This window comes from Pelodiscus sinensis, chromosome 24 (genome assembly GCF_052426305.1).
Source record: "Pelodiscus sinensis isolate ZL-2025 chromosome 24, ASM5242630v1, whole genome shotgun sequence".
NCBI lineage: Eukaryota > Metazoa > Chordata > Testudines > Trionychidae > Pelodiscus > Pelodiscus sinensis.
Genome location: NC_143075.1, coordinates 9,480,146 through 9,493,028, shown reverse-complemented (window position 1 = coordinate 9,493,028; position 12,883 = coordinate 9,480,146). Strand labels below are relative to the sequence as shown.

Sequence of the window (12,883 nt, the reverse complement as noted above, 5' to 3'; positions counted from 1 at the left end):
CGGATATTTTCAGGGTTTCGCCCAGGTTTTTTTTCCAACCAAAACTATTTACTGAATTTGACCCACATTCACAAAGATGTTCAGAGCCCCCAAGAATGCATTTTGGGATGAAAAGCCCATTCACTGACAAAAATCGGCCCAGCTCTGTTGCGGACATCCTTTGCTCAAACCCACAGCAGTCTGGCCTGGGGGAACAGCTAGGAGATCCCTCCCATAAGTCACACCTCTTCACATGCACATCACTTTACACAAGTTAAAAATGAACCCTTTGCGAATGAAGTGGATTCCCTGGGAGAAATTACTTTCCCCAGCACCACAATTTCTTAGACAAAGGATGAAGGATTTGTTTTTTTAATCAGAAGGGATACCCTGGGTGCCATTGATGTGTCTATGCTATAAGATAGCAGCAACATTTCAGAGAGGTGTGTGCGCGGGGGGAGGGAGTGGAACAGTTTCACAATGTATCATTTCAAGAATGATTAAACGTCTAGAGAACATGACCTATGAAGGAAGACTGAAAGAACTGGTCTTGTTTAGTTTGGAAAAGAGGAGATTGAGGGGGGCCATGATAGCACTTTTCAGGTATCTAAAAGGATGTCACAAGGAGGAGGGAGAAAAAATGTTGTTCTTGGCATCTGAGGACAGGACAAGAAGTAATGGGCTTAAACTGCAGCAAGGAAGGTTTAGGTTGGACATTAGGAAAAACTTCCTAAATGTCAAGGTGGTTAGACACTGGAATAAATTGCCTAAGGAGGTTGTGGAATCTCAATCTCTGGAGATATTTAAGACTAGGTTAGATAAATGTCTATCAGGGATGGTCTAGACATTACTGGATCCTGCCATAGGGGCAGGGGACTGGACTCGACCTCTCGAGGTCCCTTCCAGTCCTAGTATTCTATGATTCTATGATTACCAGAGTCACTCCCTGATTGGGTAAATCACAAACTCCTGTTTGCTACAAATCCCTACGATTGTTAGTAATCTCCTGAACAATGAATAAATCAGACGTTAACCAAGTTCCCTTCTTAGGCCCTGTCTACACGAAACGGAAGATTGCCGCTCTTGTGATCGATCTTCCAGAGTTTGATTTAGCCAATTTAGTTAAGACTCGCTAAATCGACCTCAGAGGGCACCCCCACCAGTGGCCGGTACTCCTGCTTGCGCAAGGAGTAAGGGAAGCCAAGGGGAACCAATGGTTTAATTAAAGACTGCTTTGTGCGAAAGGCAGAAGAAGCCACTGACTGATAGTTTGACAAGAGTGGGGGTCCTCTCCATGGGAATCTCCCTCTCCCCACTTTTCTCCATTAGTCACATTCCCTCTGGGTGTTTTCACCTTATGCTCTGCTCCCTTTTTGTCCAATAATCCCAGTGGGTTTTTTTTTATTGCTTGCCTTCTGCTCCTTGCTTTGTAACCCCTCCAAAGAGGAACAAAAACCCCTCTGCCACTTGACCTTACAACCCCACAAGGATATAGTTTTAGGCAAAAGGAGTTTCCGTCCCCAGCTGGGCACTACCCTCATGTGCCAGCATCTGAGAGTCTCATTAGCACCTTCTCCTGCTATGTATTTGCTTGAAACGACAAAAAGTGTCAGAAGCCGTGTGATGCCTCCCTTCGTGCCGTACTTGGGGATCCCCTTTCCCTTTGACAGGGGAAAGCGATTCACCATTTAGTGTAAGCGAAAGGGAGAGCCATCATTCAGGAAGGTAATGGGAGGCTGTGGAATCTCCATCACTGGAGATTTTTAGGAGCAGGTTAAACAAACACCTCTCAGAGATGGTGCAGGCCAGGAGTGGCCACCAAACCTCCACGGCGCAGAGGGAGCCTCAGATAGACTCCCTGCTTGCCACGCCCCCACACGCTGTGCAAAGCGGCCGGCAGCTGGGGTCATGTGTGTCTCTGCGTGCCACCTGTCCTTGATCGGGGGCTTTGTTCACTGTGCCACTCCCAGCACAATCTCACAGCTCCCATTTGCTGGTTTCTGGCCAATGGGAGCTGCCTGGGCCGTGCCTGCAGTATAGGCAGTGCATGGAGGGCACCTCTCAAGTGGCACGTGGTGCACAGAGATACATATCAGCCCAGCAGCCAGCCACTTGGAGCGGTGTGCAGCGGCACGGCAGGTGAGGGTCCCGCTTGGCTGCTGGCTGAGAGCTATCTAAGATAAGTGCTTCCCAAGCAAAGCCTGCACTTGACACCCCGCTCCCTCCATCTCCCCAACCCTCTGCGCCCCCTCCTACACCTTTGCCTCAGGTTGCAACCCAAACTTACTGCACCCCCTACTACACTTTACTCCCGCACTTGACTCCAATCCCTGTCCCAGGTCACCGTTCCCTCCAAAACACTGGGCCTCCTCCTATGCCCCTCCTCCAAATCAGAATCCTCTCCTGCATCCATACCTCCTCCCAGACTCTACACCCAGAGCCGGTCTTAGGGGCAGGCAAACTGGGCAGTTGCCCAGGGCCACCATTTTCAAGGGGACAGAGCCAGTCTCAGGGGCGTGCTGCGACTGCATTTCGGTCCCGACCTCCCGAATCCTCCCTGCAGGTTTCCCTAGTTACTCCCCGACCCTTTTTTGTACTAACACCTATGGAACAAAGCAAAAAGTGCTGTAGAGTCAGGATCACTTCCCTCACTCCCTAGCAATGACTGGAGCTGTAAATCTAGTCCCCTTTAACAAGTCCCTACATGGCCACACGAAAGACACTGTGCATTGCGCTACTCCCGTAGCAGCAGAGTAATTGCTTAGCCATTATTTCACCGCGACACAGATCCTGTCCCTCAATCTGGCTGGGAACCCCCTCAATGCTATTGTCTCTTTTCCAGCCACACCCCCCTCTCCCCAATCCTTTCATTCCCACAGGCAGAGCTGGCCAGAAGGCTCATGGAAAGGATGGTTCTGCTGACGTCCGAGCTGGGTTACCAAGGGGCTTCAAATCCAGCGCGCTCATCAAGAAGAGTGTTGGATTTCCCAGCGACAGGACTCAGAGTAAATTACGTCGGCCTTTTCGTCTGACGGCAATGCCAGAAATGAAGCTGTAATGAGCCGACAAGCCCGGAGGGTTGCCTTCCCTTGGAAATGAAGCGCTGTTCCGGTTTGAAGCCGCCTCCCTCATCGCCCAGGCCTGGCTCAGGAATCCAGCTTGTTTCTGGGAGCAGGGCAGATGGCTGAGCTGAAGACAGAGCCATTTACATAGCGACCTGCCGTTTGGAAGTATTGGGTGAACCAGGCTGTATAAACAAGGGCCCCTCTCCCTCAGGGAGTTTGCAAAGTACAAAGAAGTCAAGCACAGGCAGACAGACTCATGCAGGGTACGTCTACACTGTACCTAGGAAAGAGCCTCAGAGAGCCCTGAGCCGGATTTACTTTGCGATTTCACAGGGACTTGTCTGAGCCTGGATCTCAAGGCTACACACCCGATGTGGATCAAAGCCCAAGAAACAATCAATTTGTCTAGAGCCTCCCACACCTAAGGCACCAGCTTCCTCATGGCTCTTCCCCACCTTCTGACCCAGGCATTTAAACAGGCATTGCCAAAGTAAGCGAAGTCCCCTCCGACAGCAGCAGGGAGCCCCGCCAATGAAGCACAGAGGAGTGTCTATGGGGGGAGGAGGGGACAGGCTCACTGCAGATCACAGACATCAGGGGAAAGGGGAAACATCCTCTGAGGCGAGCAGAGGAAACACCCTCGCTCTGCTTCCTCTCCCACGGCCGAAGTCGGCTTCAGCTGTAATAATACACAGAGACAAGGCCTAAGATGCTTCCCCTATGCGAGTGAAAGAGGCACATGGATGAATAGAAAGGGCAACATATACTGAAAGTAGACAGGTATGGGCCCCCCGGGGTATTTTTAGCTCTTTGATCAACAGCCCTTATGGTCTGATCCACCCAGGTGCCAAACAAGCATTTAAGCTGCCCATAGCCTTGCAGGACTCAGTCCTTGATGGGAAGACCCTGGTTGTATCCAAACCCTCAGTGTTCCCTGTAGGCTGAGCACTTGGGCGGCCACTCAGGAGAGATTCAGGTAGCACCCAGACGATTAGCAGAGCACCCACAGCTGCCCGCATGTATTTCTAATGGTGGTGCACATCTGCACTTGCCTTGGTGCACAGAACAAAATTTAAACTGCACACAGGTGGAAAAAGTTAGAGGGAACACGGTCCACCCTAGTAGTATCTGTGCTGGAACCAACCTGCTGGAGGGAGAGACACGTGTGACAATCAAGGCATGGAGAGAGACAGACACTGCACTACATTTCAACCTAGCCATCGGGGAAAAAGGAGCCAGGCTATGGGGGTTTGCATCCAAAGAGTGCGAAATTAGCTGATCTGGTAGAGAACCAGGTGAGACTCAGAGGTTTTGATCGTTTCCCTTTGAGAGGTCAGACGTGAACCCCAATCTCAGAGCCACACCTGGGAAGTGCAATCCACGGAGGCTGAAGCTGGCCAAACCAGGCAAAGACTGCAGGCAGAGAGGTGCTGAGCTTCACACAGCTCTGGCTAAACCAGCAGCCCTGCATCCGATCAGGGCCCGGTGGGACATGGAGCCAGAGAGACACCCAATGAGAGCTCCACAGCCAGCTATGTAGGGAGAGATTCCGGCGAGTTGCCAGACTCCGCAAGCACCTCCTGCTTGGAGGGGCGCGTGGAGAAGAAAAGCAGAGTGGGCAGGTGGGGGTAAAGCCCAAGAGGCCTGTCTCTTAATGTTTCCCTTTTATCATGCGGGCATATTTAATAGTCGTTTCTAAAGAGATCGGGAGGGAGGGAGACAATAAACCAGCTTTAAACACATCATCTTTTAACATTCTTCAAGCATCAACCTTTTGACCCAACATTGTTAGAACATCCCCCTCTCCCCCGTCCAGTGGTCTCCCAAAGGAATCCGCCGTCCGTACCATGCGAAGACAGCTCTCTGCCCCGCCTGCCATTTGAGGGACTTCCATTCATTCTCTGAGCCACGGACCAGATGGGTGGCTAAATAAACAGAAAGACACCTGCTGCGGGCAACAGTGTTTATGCCCTTTTGGGCTTGTGTTTGGAGGTGCTCGGGGATACTTTGGGAGGTGGGGCTGTGTGTTAAATCTACACAGGCTAAAAAGATACCAGCGTAAAATATTCCAGAAGCGGGACAATTTTATGCTTGACAAGATGGCACAATTAACCCTTCATCTAAGCCTGGATATGTCAAATATTTCTTCTCTGGCAAGGTATTAGAAATAAACATACTTGGATGTGCGGAGTAGAGACCAGAGGACAGAATTCTACGGTTTACACTCTGACCTTGGATGTGCAAATGTTTCAAAAGCATAATCTGTGGGCAAACATGAAATGCATCCACACAGCAAGGTAAAACCATGGCTTCCTCAGTACACATCTAAGACAATACCCAAACCCAACTGAAGTCAATGGAAAGACTGCCCCCAACATTGATTTGAATGAGCTTTGGATCAGGCCCTTTGTGTAAAATCTGCAAGATTTTTACAGTTGTCACGGCACCCATCGCAGCCTCACAGAACTTCATGCCCTGGGGAGTGGCTCCATCACACAAAGGGCAGGGCTATGTACACACAGTTAACAATTCTGGGGCTGAGTCCCCAAGAAGCACCAGCATCGGTCTATTGAGATGTGCCAGCTATGCCACTCAGGAAATGGAGGCAGGTAATGAGTTCAAGGGAAATCCAGCAGGGGTCGATTTATTGTGTCTAGTATAGAGATGATAAATCAACGGCCAAGCGCTCTCCCATGGACTTTGGTACTCCACGAAAATGAGAAGAGTAGGCGGAGTCAACAGGAGAACAACAGCTATCGACTTACCACGGTAAGCAGACCTATATTGACTTCAGCTACATTCTTCAGGTAGCGGAAGTCACGTAATTTAGGTCGACGGCCCATGGTAGCCTAGACAAGGCCTAACAAAGCACTGTAGGCAATGTCCCCAGATACATCGGCGGTGCATCTGGCTACCTAAATGGCATATGGCGCCTACACACCCATGAACCCAGCTCCACACCAGGCTGTGTGCCAATGACAGACCGAGAACAGCTAGTGCTAGCAATTTCTTCACAACATGTTCAAAATGTGCGAGAACAATTGAAACACCAGGGGGCAAAATGATGAGAAAAGCTGATTTGGAAATGGATTCAGTTTGGCTCGAGACAGAAATCTGGAAAATTCGGGCCAACACTAAAATGCCTTTGTCGCCACTGTAAAATAAATAGTAAGCAGAAGCAGAGCTGGGACCCGGCTCCTAAAGGCCCTCACCATCTGTGCATAGTCTGCAATAGGATTCCCCTTCACGCTCACTGAGCAACCTACAGTGAAGTGAGGGCTAACAGGAAAGTACAGGAGCTCTGTGCTGGGTAACACGCGGCCCTGTCCTTTATCGTAAGAGTTCTCAACCTTTCTCCTGAAAAACGCCATGGCCCAGCTGGGCCCAAACAACTGTTTTTCTGCATATAACAGCCAGGGCCAAGGTTAGGGGGTAGCAAGCAGGGTAACTGCCTGGGGTCGCACACCATAGGAGCCCCCCCAAAGCAAGTTGTTCAGGCTTTAGCCCTGGGTGGCAGCATGAGGGGCTTCAACAGCAGCTCACAGTCCCTCAGTGTGGGGGGGGGGGGGAAAGGAAGGGAAAGGCGGGGGACTCAAAATGATGGCACCAGTTCCATCACAACCACAGAAAAAAAGGAAAGATGCTGCTCATGTCTAAAAGGGGCGAGGGGCTTACCGTCTTCATGGCCTTCCCTGTTCCTCCGCCGGTGTCTCTCTCGCCTGTGGCTAACAACCGACTCTGTTCCCGTTTCGTTGTCCAGTCCATCTCGGCTGCTGGCAGCATTTGGGCTGTGAGAAAAGGGGGCAGAAGACAGTCTGGGGTCATTAAACCAGTCTGCAGATGCACCGAGTGTGCAGGAAGGGTGCTGCCTTTGCAGCCCCACAGAACGAACACAGATGACAGGGACAGCAGAGAGCAGCAATGCACATGTAACCCACACCTGTGAGGGTGGGGCACCGAGACCACTTCCAGAGAGAATAGTGAGTCGGCTCGACAGCCTGAGTTACCAGTCAGCTGGCTTTTAGCTCATGCGGTAGAGCGGGGTGGGGAACCTAAGGCCGGATCTGGTCCCTGGCTTGCCTGGATATGGTCCCCAAAGCTCAGAGCTCCCCCCACCCCCCGCAGCATTGGGGAGCCCATGCTGGCACTCCAGCCCCATGCCTCCCTCCCCCACGGACACTCCGATTGGCTGTAATCGTGGCCAATCGGAGCATCAGCAGACGGTGCCTGGGAGCACTGGGGTACAAGAAGCAATGTGTGTCCCTGGGGAGCTGGGCCAGATAAATGCCACCCCCCTTCACCCAGACTTTGCACTCCCACCCTGCTCCTGCACCCCCCCCCTTCTGCCCAGTCCTCCATTCCTAGGCCACTCCTGTACCCGCTCTCCTTCCCACACCCCAAGCCTGCTTCCTGGTAGCCCTCTCCCACACACTGAACCCCTCATTTTTGACCCACCCCAGAGCCTATGGGGGCTCACAAAATCTACTAGCCCAGCCCTGCCCCTGGCTCTGGTGTGTGAGGGAAATGGGGGAGAATGTCTTTGTGCTTCTCAGTCAGGAGCCATGTCAGTGAGGTGAGCCGTGGGTTTTGGGGTGGGGTCCACTTTTCACTTTTGTGTGGCCCCCGACTGATTTTTCTGGGGGTTGGCAGCCCCTGGCCCAAAAAAGGTTCCTCACCCCCGCAGCAGAGGCTCATGCACTAAGCTTCAGAGATCCCCGGTTCAGTTTCGCCCGTCACCTTGGGATGTGGAAGGTTAACCGGTTAACCAGTAAGCATCACCCTTAATAGGGTTCCATTAACCGTTAACCAGGGGTGGGTGAAGCAAGATGGCAGAGGCTGCTCCAGGCCTGCAGGGGCCTCGCCGTGGACAGGGGCTGCTCCAGCTTCCAGAGCATCCTCTGTCCGCGGGGAGCCCTGGCATCTCACAGGCAGGGATGGCTCCGGCCAGGCTGGAGGAGCCCCTCCCTGCAGCACGACGGGGGGATTCCAGCCCGGCCTCGGCAGGTCGGGGGGGCCTCTTCAATACAGTGGGGCTGTAGCAGTGACCCCCGCCCACTAGCCCTTTAATCAGTTAACCAGTTAAATGTAACGTTTAAACGATTAACAAATTAAACAGGATGCTACATCCCTGGTTATGCAAGCGTCCCCACAGACTACCCCCCCCAGGACACCTCGGTGCTGAGCTAGAGGCTGAGGGGATAGATCGGTCGCCCTGCCTTGGGAATGCACAGAGAGCATCAGCTTCCCATTGAACAAAGCCCGTCTCAGACCCTCTAGCCCAGACTGCTGCTGTGGTCCCAAGGGTACAACAACCACACTGTTGTGAGAAGAAAGGGGAGTGTTTCCATGCGGATTTCAGCATATCTGGGGCCTGTTTTGGAGAGGCAAGCGGGAAGGCAGCTCTGACTGGCCGCACATCCACACAGGCGTTGGAAAGTATAGTCTGCGTTAGCAGAGCACCACGCTGGGAGCATAAACATCACAAACGCACCCTCAGCCTGCCTAGCTCAGGGGAGAGCACACCGCAGAGACTCTTAAAAAAAGGGTCATTTGTTCTCACACCCATTTCTATCCGGAAACACACACTTAACGTGCCCCAAGATTCTCTGAAGATCAAAGATCCAAGGCTGTGTCTACACTGGCATGAATTTCCGGAACTGCTTAAAACGGAATACTATTCCGTTTTCAGTTTTTCTGGAAAAGGAGCGTCTACATTGGCAGGCTGCTTTTCCGGAAAAGCCCTTTTTCCGGAAAAGCGTCTGTGGCCAATGTAGACGCGCTTTTCCGGAAAAGAGCCCCGATTGCCATTTTCGCGATCGGGGCTTTTTTCCGGAAAAGACTACTAGGCTGTCTACACTGGCCCTTTTCCAGAACAGTGTTCCGGAATAAGGACTTATGCCCGAGCGGGAGCAGAATAGTTTTTCTGGAATAGCGGCTGATTTTGTACAGTAGAGCGTCGTTGCTTTTCCGGAAATTCAAGGGCCAGTGTAGACAGCTCGCAGCTTATTCCAGAAAAGCGGCTGATTTTCCGGAATAAGTGGCCCAGTGTAGACACAGCCCATGAGATATTCCCTGGGACGTCTGAGCCACTTGGGTAATGCTGACAGTCGAGTGGTGTGTTTCTCTAGAGAACCAGCCAGCAGGGGCCACTCGGAAAGGAGTGAGACACACCCGCTGTCTCTCTCACGTACCCCTGGGGTAGCCCTTCCATTGGGGTTGCATTGTGGCAAAGCAGACACCTCCCGTCCATTGCACCCTGCTCTTGCTCACCATCCTGAGGGCTCGTTCCCACTCTGCGGGTCCCCAGCCTTTACGACAACGCCACATTCTGAATTAGCAGCTTGCTGAGAGCCGAGGGGCATAAACTAGAATGGCGCACAGCCCCCTTTAGGGCAAACCTGCAGCCTAGGAAGACCATGAATCCCAGAACTCATTGCTGAGATCACAGCCATTAAAATATGGAGGAGGCAGCCTACAGCATGCTGGGACTCGCAGTCATTCCAGGCTGCACTGCCCTATTAGAGCGGAGGCTGGTTGCCTGACAACACCATGTCACTCCAAATCCAGTCTGGGGTTTTCAACTCTGACTGAAGCTATTCCAGGAGATTTTCTCTGCCCCCACCCCCCAATATGACATAACGCCATTTTCTTAAAATTGCCCCGATTTGCTTTCAGTAGTCGCCGGGAGATTGATGCCAATTCCAGAAGTCTCCAGGGCAACCCATCTCAATCCCTGTGTTACCTCAGGTACCTTCATTAGAGCTCAGTTGTACAGATTCCCTCCAAACCGTTGTGGTGCGTTGACCCCAGCCAACTTTCACTTTCTGTTCCTCACTGCCAACTGACCCTAGACCTTCCTCCGCCAGTCCAGAGCCTGACCTCCCGCCATCATGCCCTGCCTCTTCCGTGCTGGGTCGGGACACGAGGGAGAGAGCAGGGGAGTTGGGTTCTGCTGTGAGCCACATCAAGGAGCAAGAGTGAAGAAGGGGCCGGTTGGGACTAGAGATGTTAAAACCAGTTGAATGTGATAACCTTAGGCTATGGCTACACTGTAGCCTTCTTCCGGAAAAGCTTATGCAAATCAAGTGCCGCGCTTCATTTGCATAATTAATTAGCAGTCGTTTTTGCGCAAGAGGCTTTTGCACAAAAGGAGCTCTGTAGATGGCTCCTTTTTGCGCAAAACCCTCCTCTTGCGCAAGAGCTGTTGTTCCTCATTTATTCAGGGGATTTAACCATGCCAAAGTCCTGCCCTCACAGTATCTCTGAAAAGCCTTGCATGTCCCTCTTCTGGGACAGCGTCCCAGTAATTTGCCAGCACCTAGATTTTCAATGGAAATGTTGGGATGTAAGTCAGGGAAGAATTTGGCCTCTGAGACCTAAGGCTGCACTGCAAGAAGTAATGGCTCCCCACTCCCAGCCTTCAGGGGGCTGCTCCTCAGTCCAGCTATGCAAGGTCACCCATCACCCCGAGGTTAAATAGCAGAGCCCCCTGCAATGGTTGCTAGCCAGTAACTGGGGCTGCCCCACAGAGCACTGGGCACGTAACCCCATTTACGAGCAGGTCTCTGTTTCAAGACCACTGCTGAGGAAATGCGAAAGGGGAGCTGGTTGGAGCAGAGCAGAGGAGCTCCCCCCACATGCGGCCCCCAAACAGCATTAGCTTAAGTCCCAGAAATCAAACAGAACTTAAGTTACCCATGAGCAGAAACTCTAGCTTGAGGAGACAAATTACCTCTAGCTCAAGGTGTAGCCTTTCCCTCAGAGACTTGCCCAAGCCACACGACAACTGTGGCCCAGCTGGGAATTGTACCAAGTTCTTCAGAGTCCTGGGTGAGATCCCTTCTTGCTTGGTCTCCCCTTGGTTCCCTCAGATGGCTGCATTCACGTTTTAGGATGCTTTTCATAAAATACTAGAACTGGAAGGGACCTCAAGAGGTCATTGGGTCCAGTCCCCTGCCCTCACGGCAGGACCAAGCACCTTCTAGATCAAGGCTTCTCAACTTTGGAAGCCCCGGGGGCCACAATGATACTCATAGCACATGCCAAGGGCTGCAACTTAAGTGTGGTTGCATATACATGCAATTATATATGCAAGTATATGCAAATAGCTTCTTTCACAGGCACGAATACAAAGATTAAGGCAAGACTATACAACACGCAGGCCCCATTTAAGTCAGTTCTCTGGATATTAATAAAATACAATATTTACCCAATTTTCACCCATAGAACAGCGCTTTTAATGAGCAATGTCAGTCTAGGAATTTAACTACTAAAACGCATATCAACAGGAGACTATTATATTGACGACTTTTTTGTTTTGGCTCCCACCCGTGGGCTGCATGTTGAGCCTCGCATAAATCCAAACCGCACCGTGGACTGCAAACAAATGGACTGCAGGCCGCATGCAGCTCACGGGACATGTGTTGAGTAACCCTGTTCTAGATCATCCCTGGTAGATGCCCATCTAACTTTCTCTTAAATATGTCCAATGATGGAGATTCCACAACCCCTAAACAATTTAATCCAGTGTTTAACCACCCTGATAGTTAGGAAGTTTTTCCTAATGTCCAACCTAAACCTCCCTTGCTGCAGTTTAAGCCCATTGCTTCTTGTCCTAGTCTCAGAGGCCAAGGAGAACAATTTTTCTCCCTCCTCCTTGTAACACCCTTTTAGGTTCTTGAAAGCTGCTCTCATATCCCCTCTCAGTCTTCTCTTTTCCAGACTAAACAAACCCAGTTCTTTCAATCTTCCCCCATAGGTCATGTGTTCTAGACCTTGAATCATTTTGGTTGCTTATCTCTGGATTTCCCCCCCAAAGATTTCAAATGGAGCATCTTTGTTTCAGCTATAGATAAAATAAGGCAGAAAAATAATTGCTAATTTTGGGGAGGCCATTTTTGACACCACTAGAAAACACCATCATTGCCGCCAATTTTGTATGTGCCAAAGAGTCTGGGAACATGAAATATTTGTCTTAGGGACTAAAAAATTGTTTCACAAATGTCACACTCGTTACACCTCAGCAATTTATGCTCCAACACTAACTCATCCCAATCAGAGCCTGAATGGATTTCTGTATTCTAATAGCAGTTCAAGAGAGGATAAACGGCATACAGAGAATGCAATAAAAAGGATACAGTTAACGACTTTTTGGAAATGGCTCTATTGATTACAAGGGTTCGAACTGCAAAAGTGTTACACAACTATTGTAGATGATCAATGGAGCTGAACAGCATATGTAATAAGTGTAGAGAGGATTTAAGAGGGCTAAAAGCCAATTATATGGGCATCTATTTAACACTGGTTTTCTCTTCGTCTCCTGGAGGGTTCTGTTTTATGTTCCATACAACGGCAAATTGGGAGTAAAACCATCAAATGAAAGACATTAATATTACACAGCTACTCCGTAGCAGCTTCCAGCTGAGGTTCTCAGACATTTTGCAAATGCTAGTTCAGACCTATCATCCCCACGTGGGAGAGAGAAGTATTAACCCCATTTTATAGATGGGAAAACTGAGGCAAAGTGAGGTTCTACAGGATTTGTCTGAGAAAGTCAGGAATAGAACCCTGGAGTCTGGACTCCATGCCTGTATTCCAATCACACAACCATTCTTTCCCTAAACAAGAGGAAAGGCGACTGAAATTCCCAATCTGAGCCCAGGTCCTCTCTCTGCAACCAAAGGGGGCTAAACAGAGAGGACAGACCCATCCAGGACAGGGTGACCATCTGTCCCATTTTACTGGGACAGAACCTTATTTAAGGTCTCCTCCTGGTGTCCCGACTTAAAAAAACCCCAAAAAACGGACACATTGTCCCGTATTTCCCCTGCAGGAAGCCC

The 12,883-nt window shown here is 50.6% G+C and overlaps 1 protein-coding gene across 2 annotated transcripts in view; it reads right to left on the bottom strand.

The window, feature by feature from the left end:
- DVL1 (dishevelled segment polarity protein 1) overlaps window positions 1-12,883 on the bottom strand; it is a 225,404-nt gene that overhangs the window by 68,472 nt on the left and 144,049 nt on the right. For both annotated transcript variants that reach the window (XM_075906879.2, XM_075906880.2), the window contains exon 4: window positions 6,720-6,832. In XM_075906879.2, coding sequence (XP_075762994.2) covers window positions 6,720-6,832 — 113 coding nt within the window. The remainder of the gene's footprint in view (window positions 1-6,719; window positions 6,833-12,883) is intronic.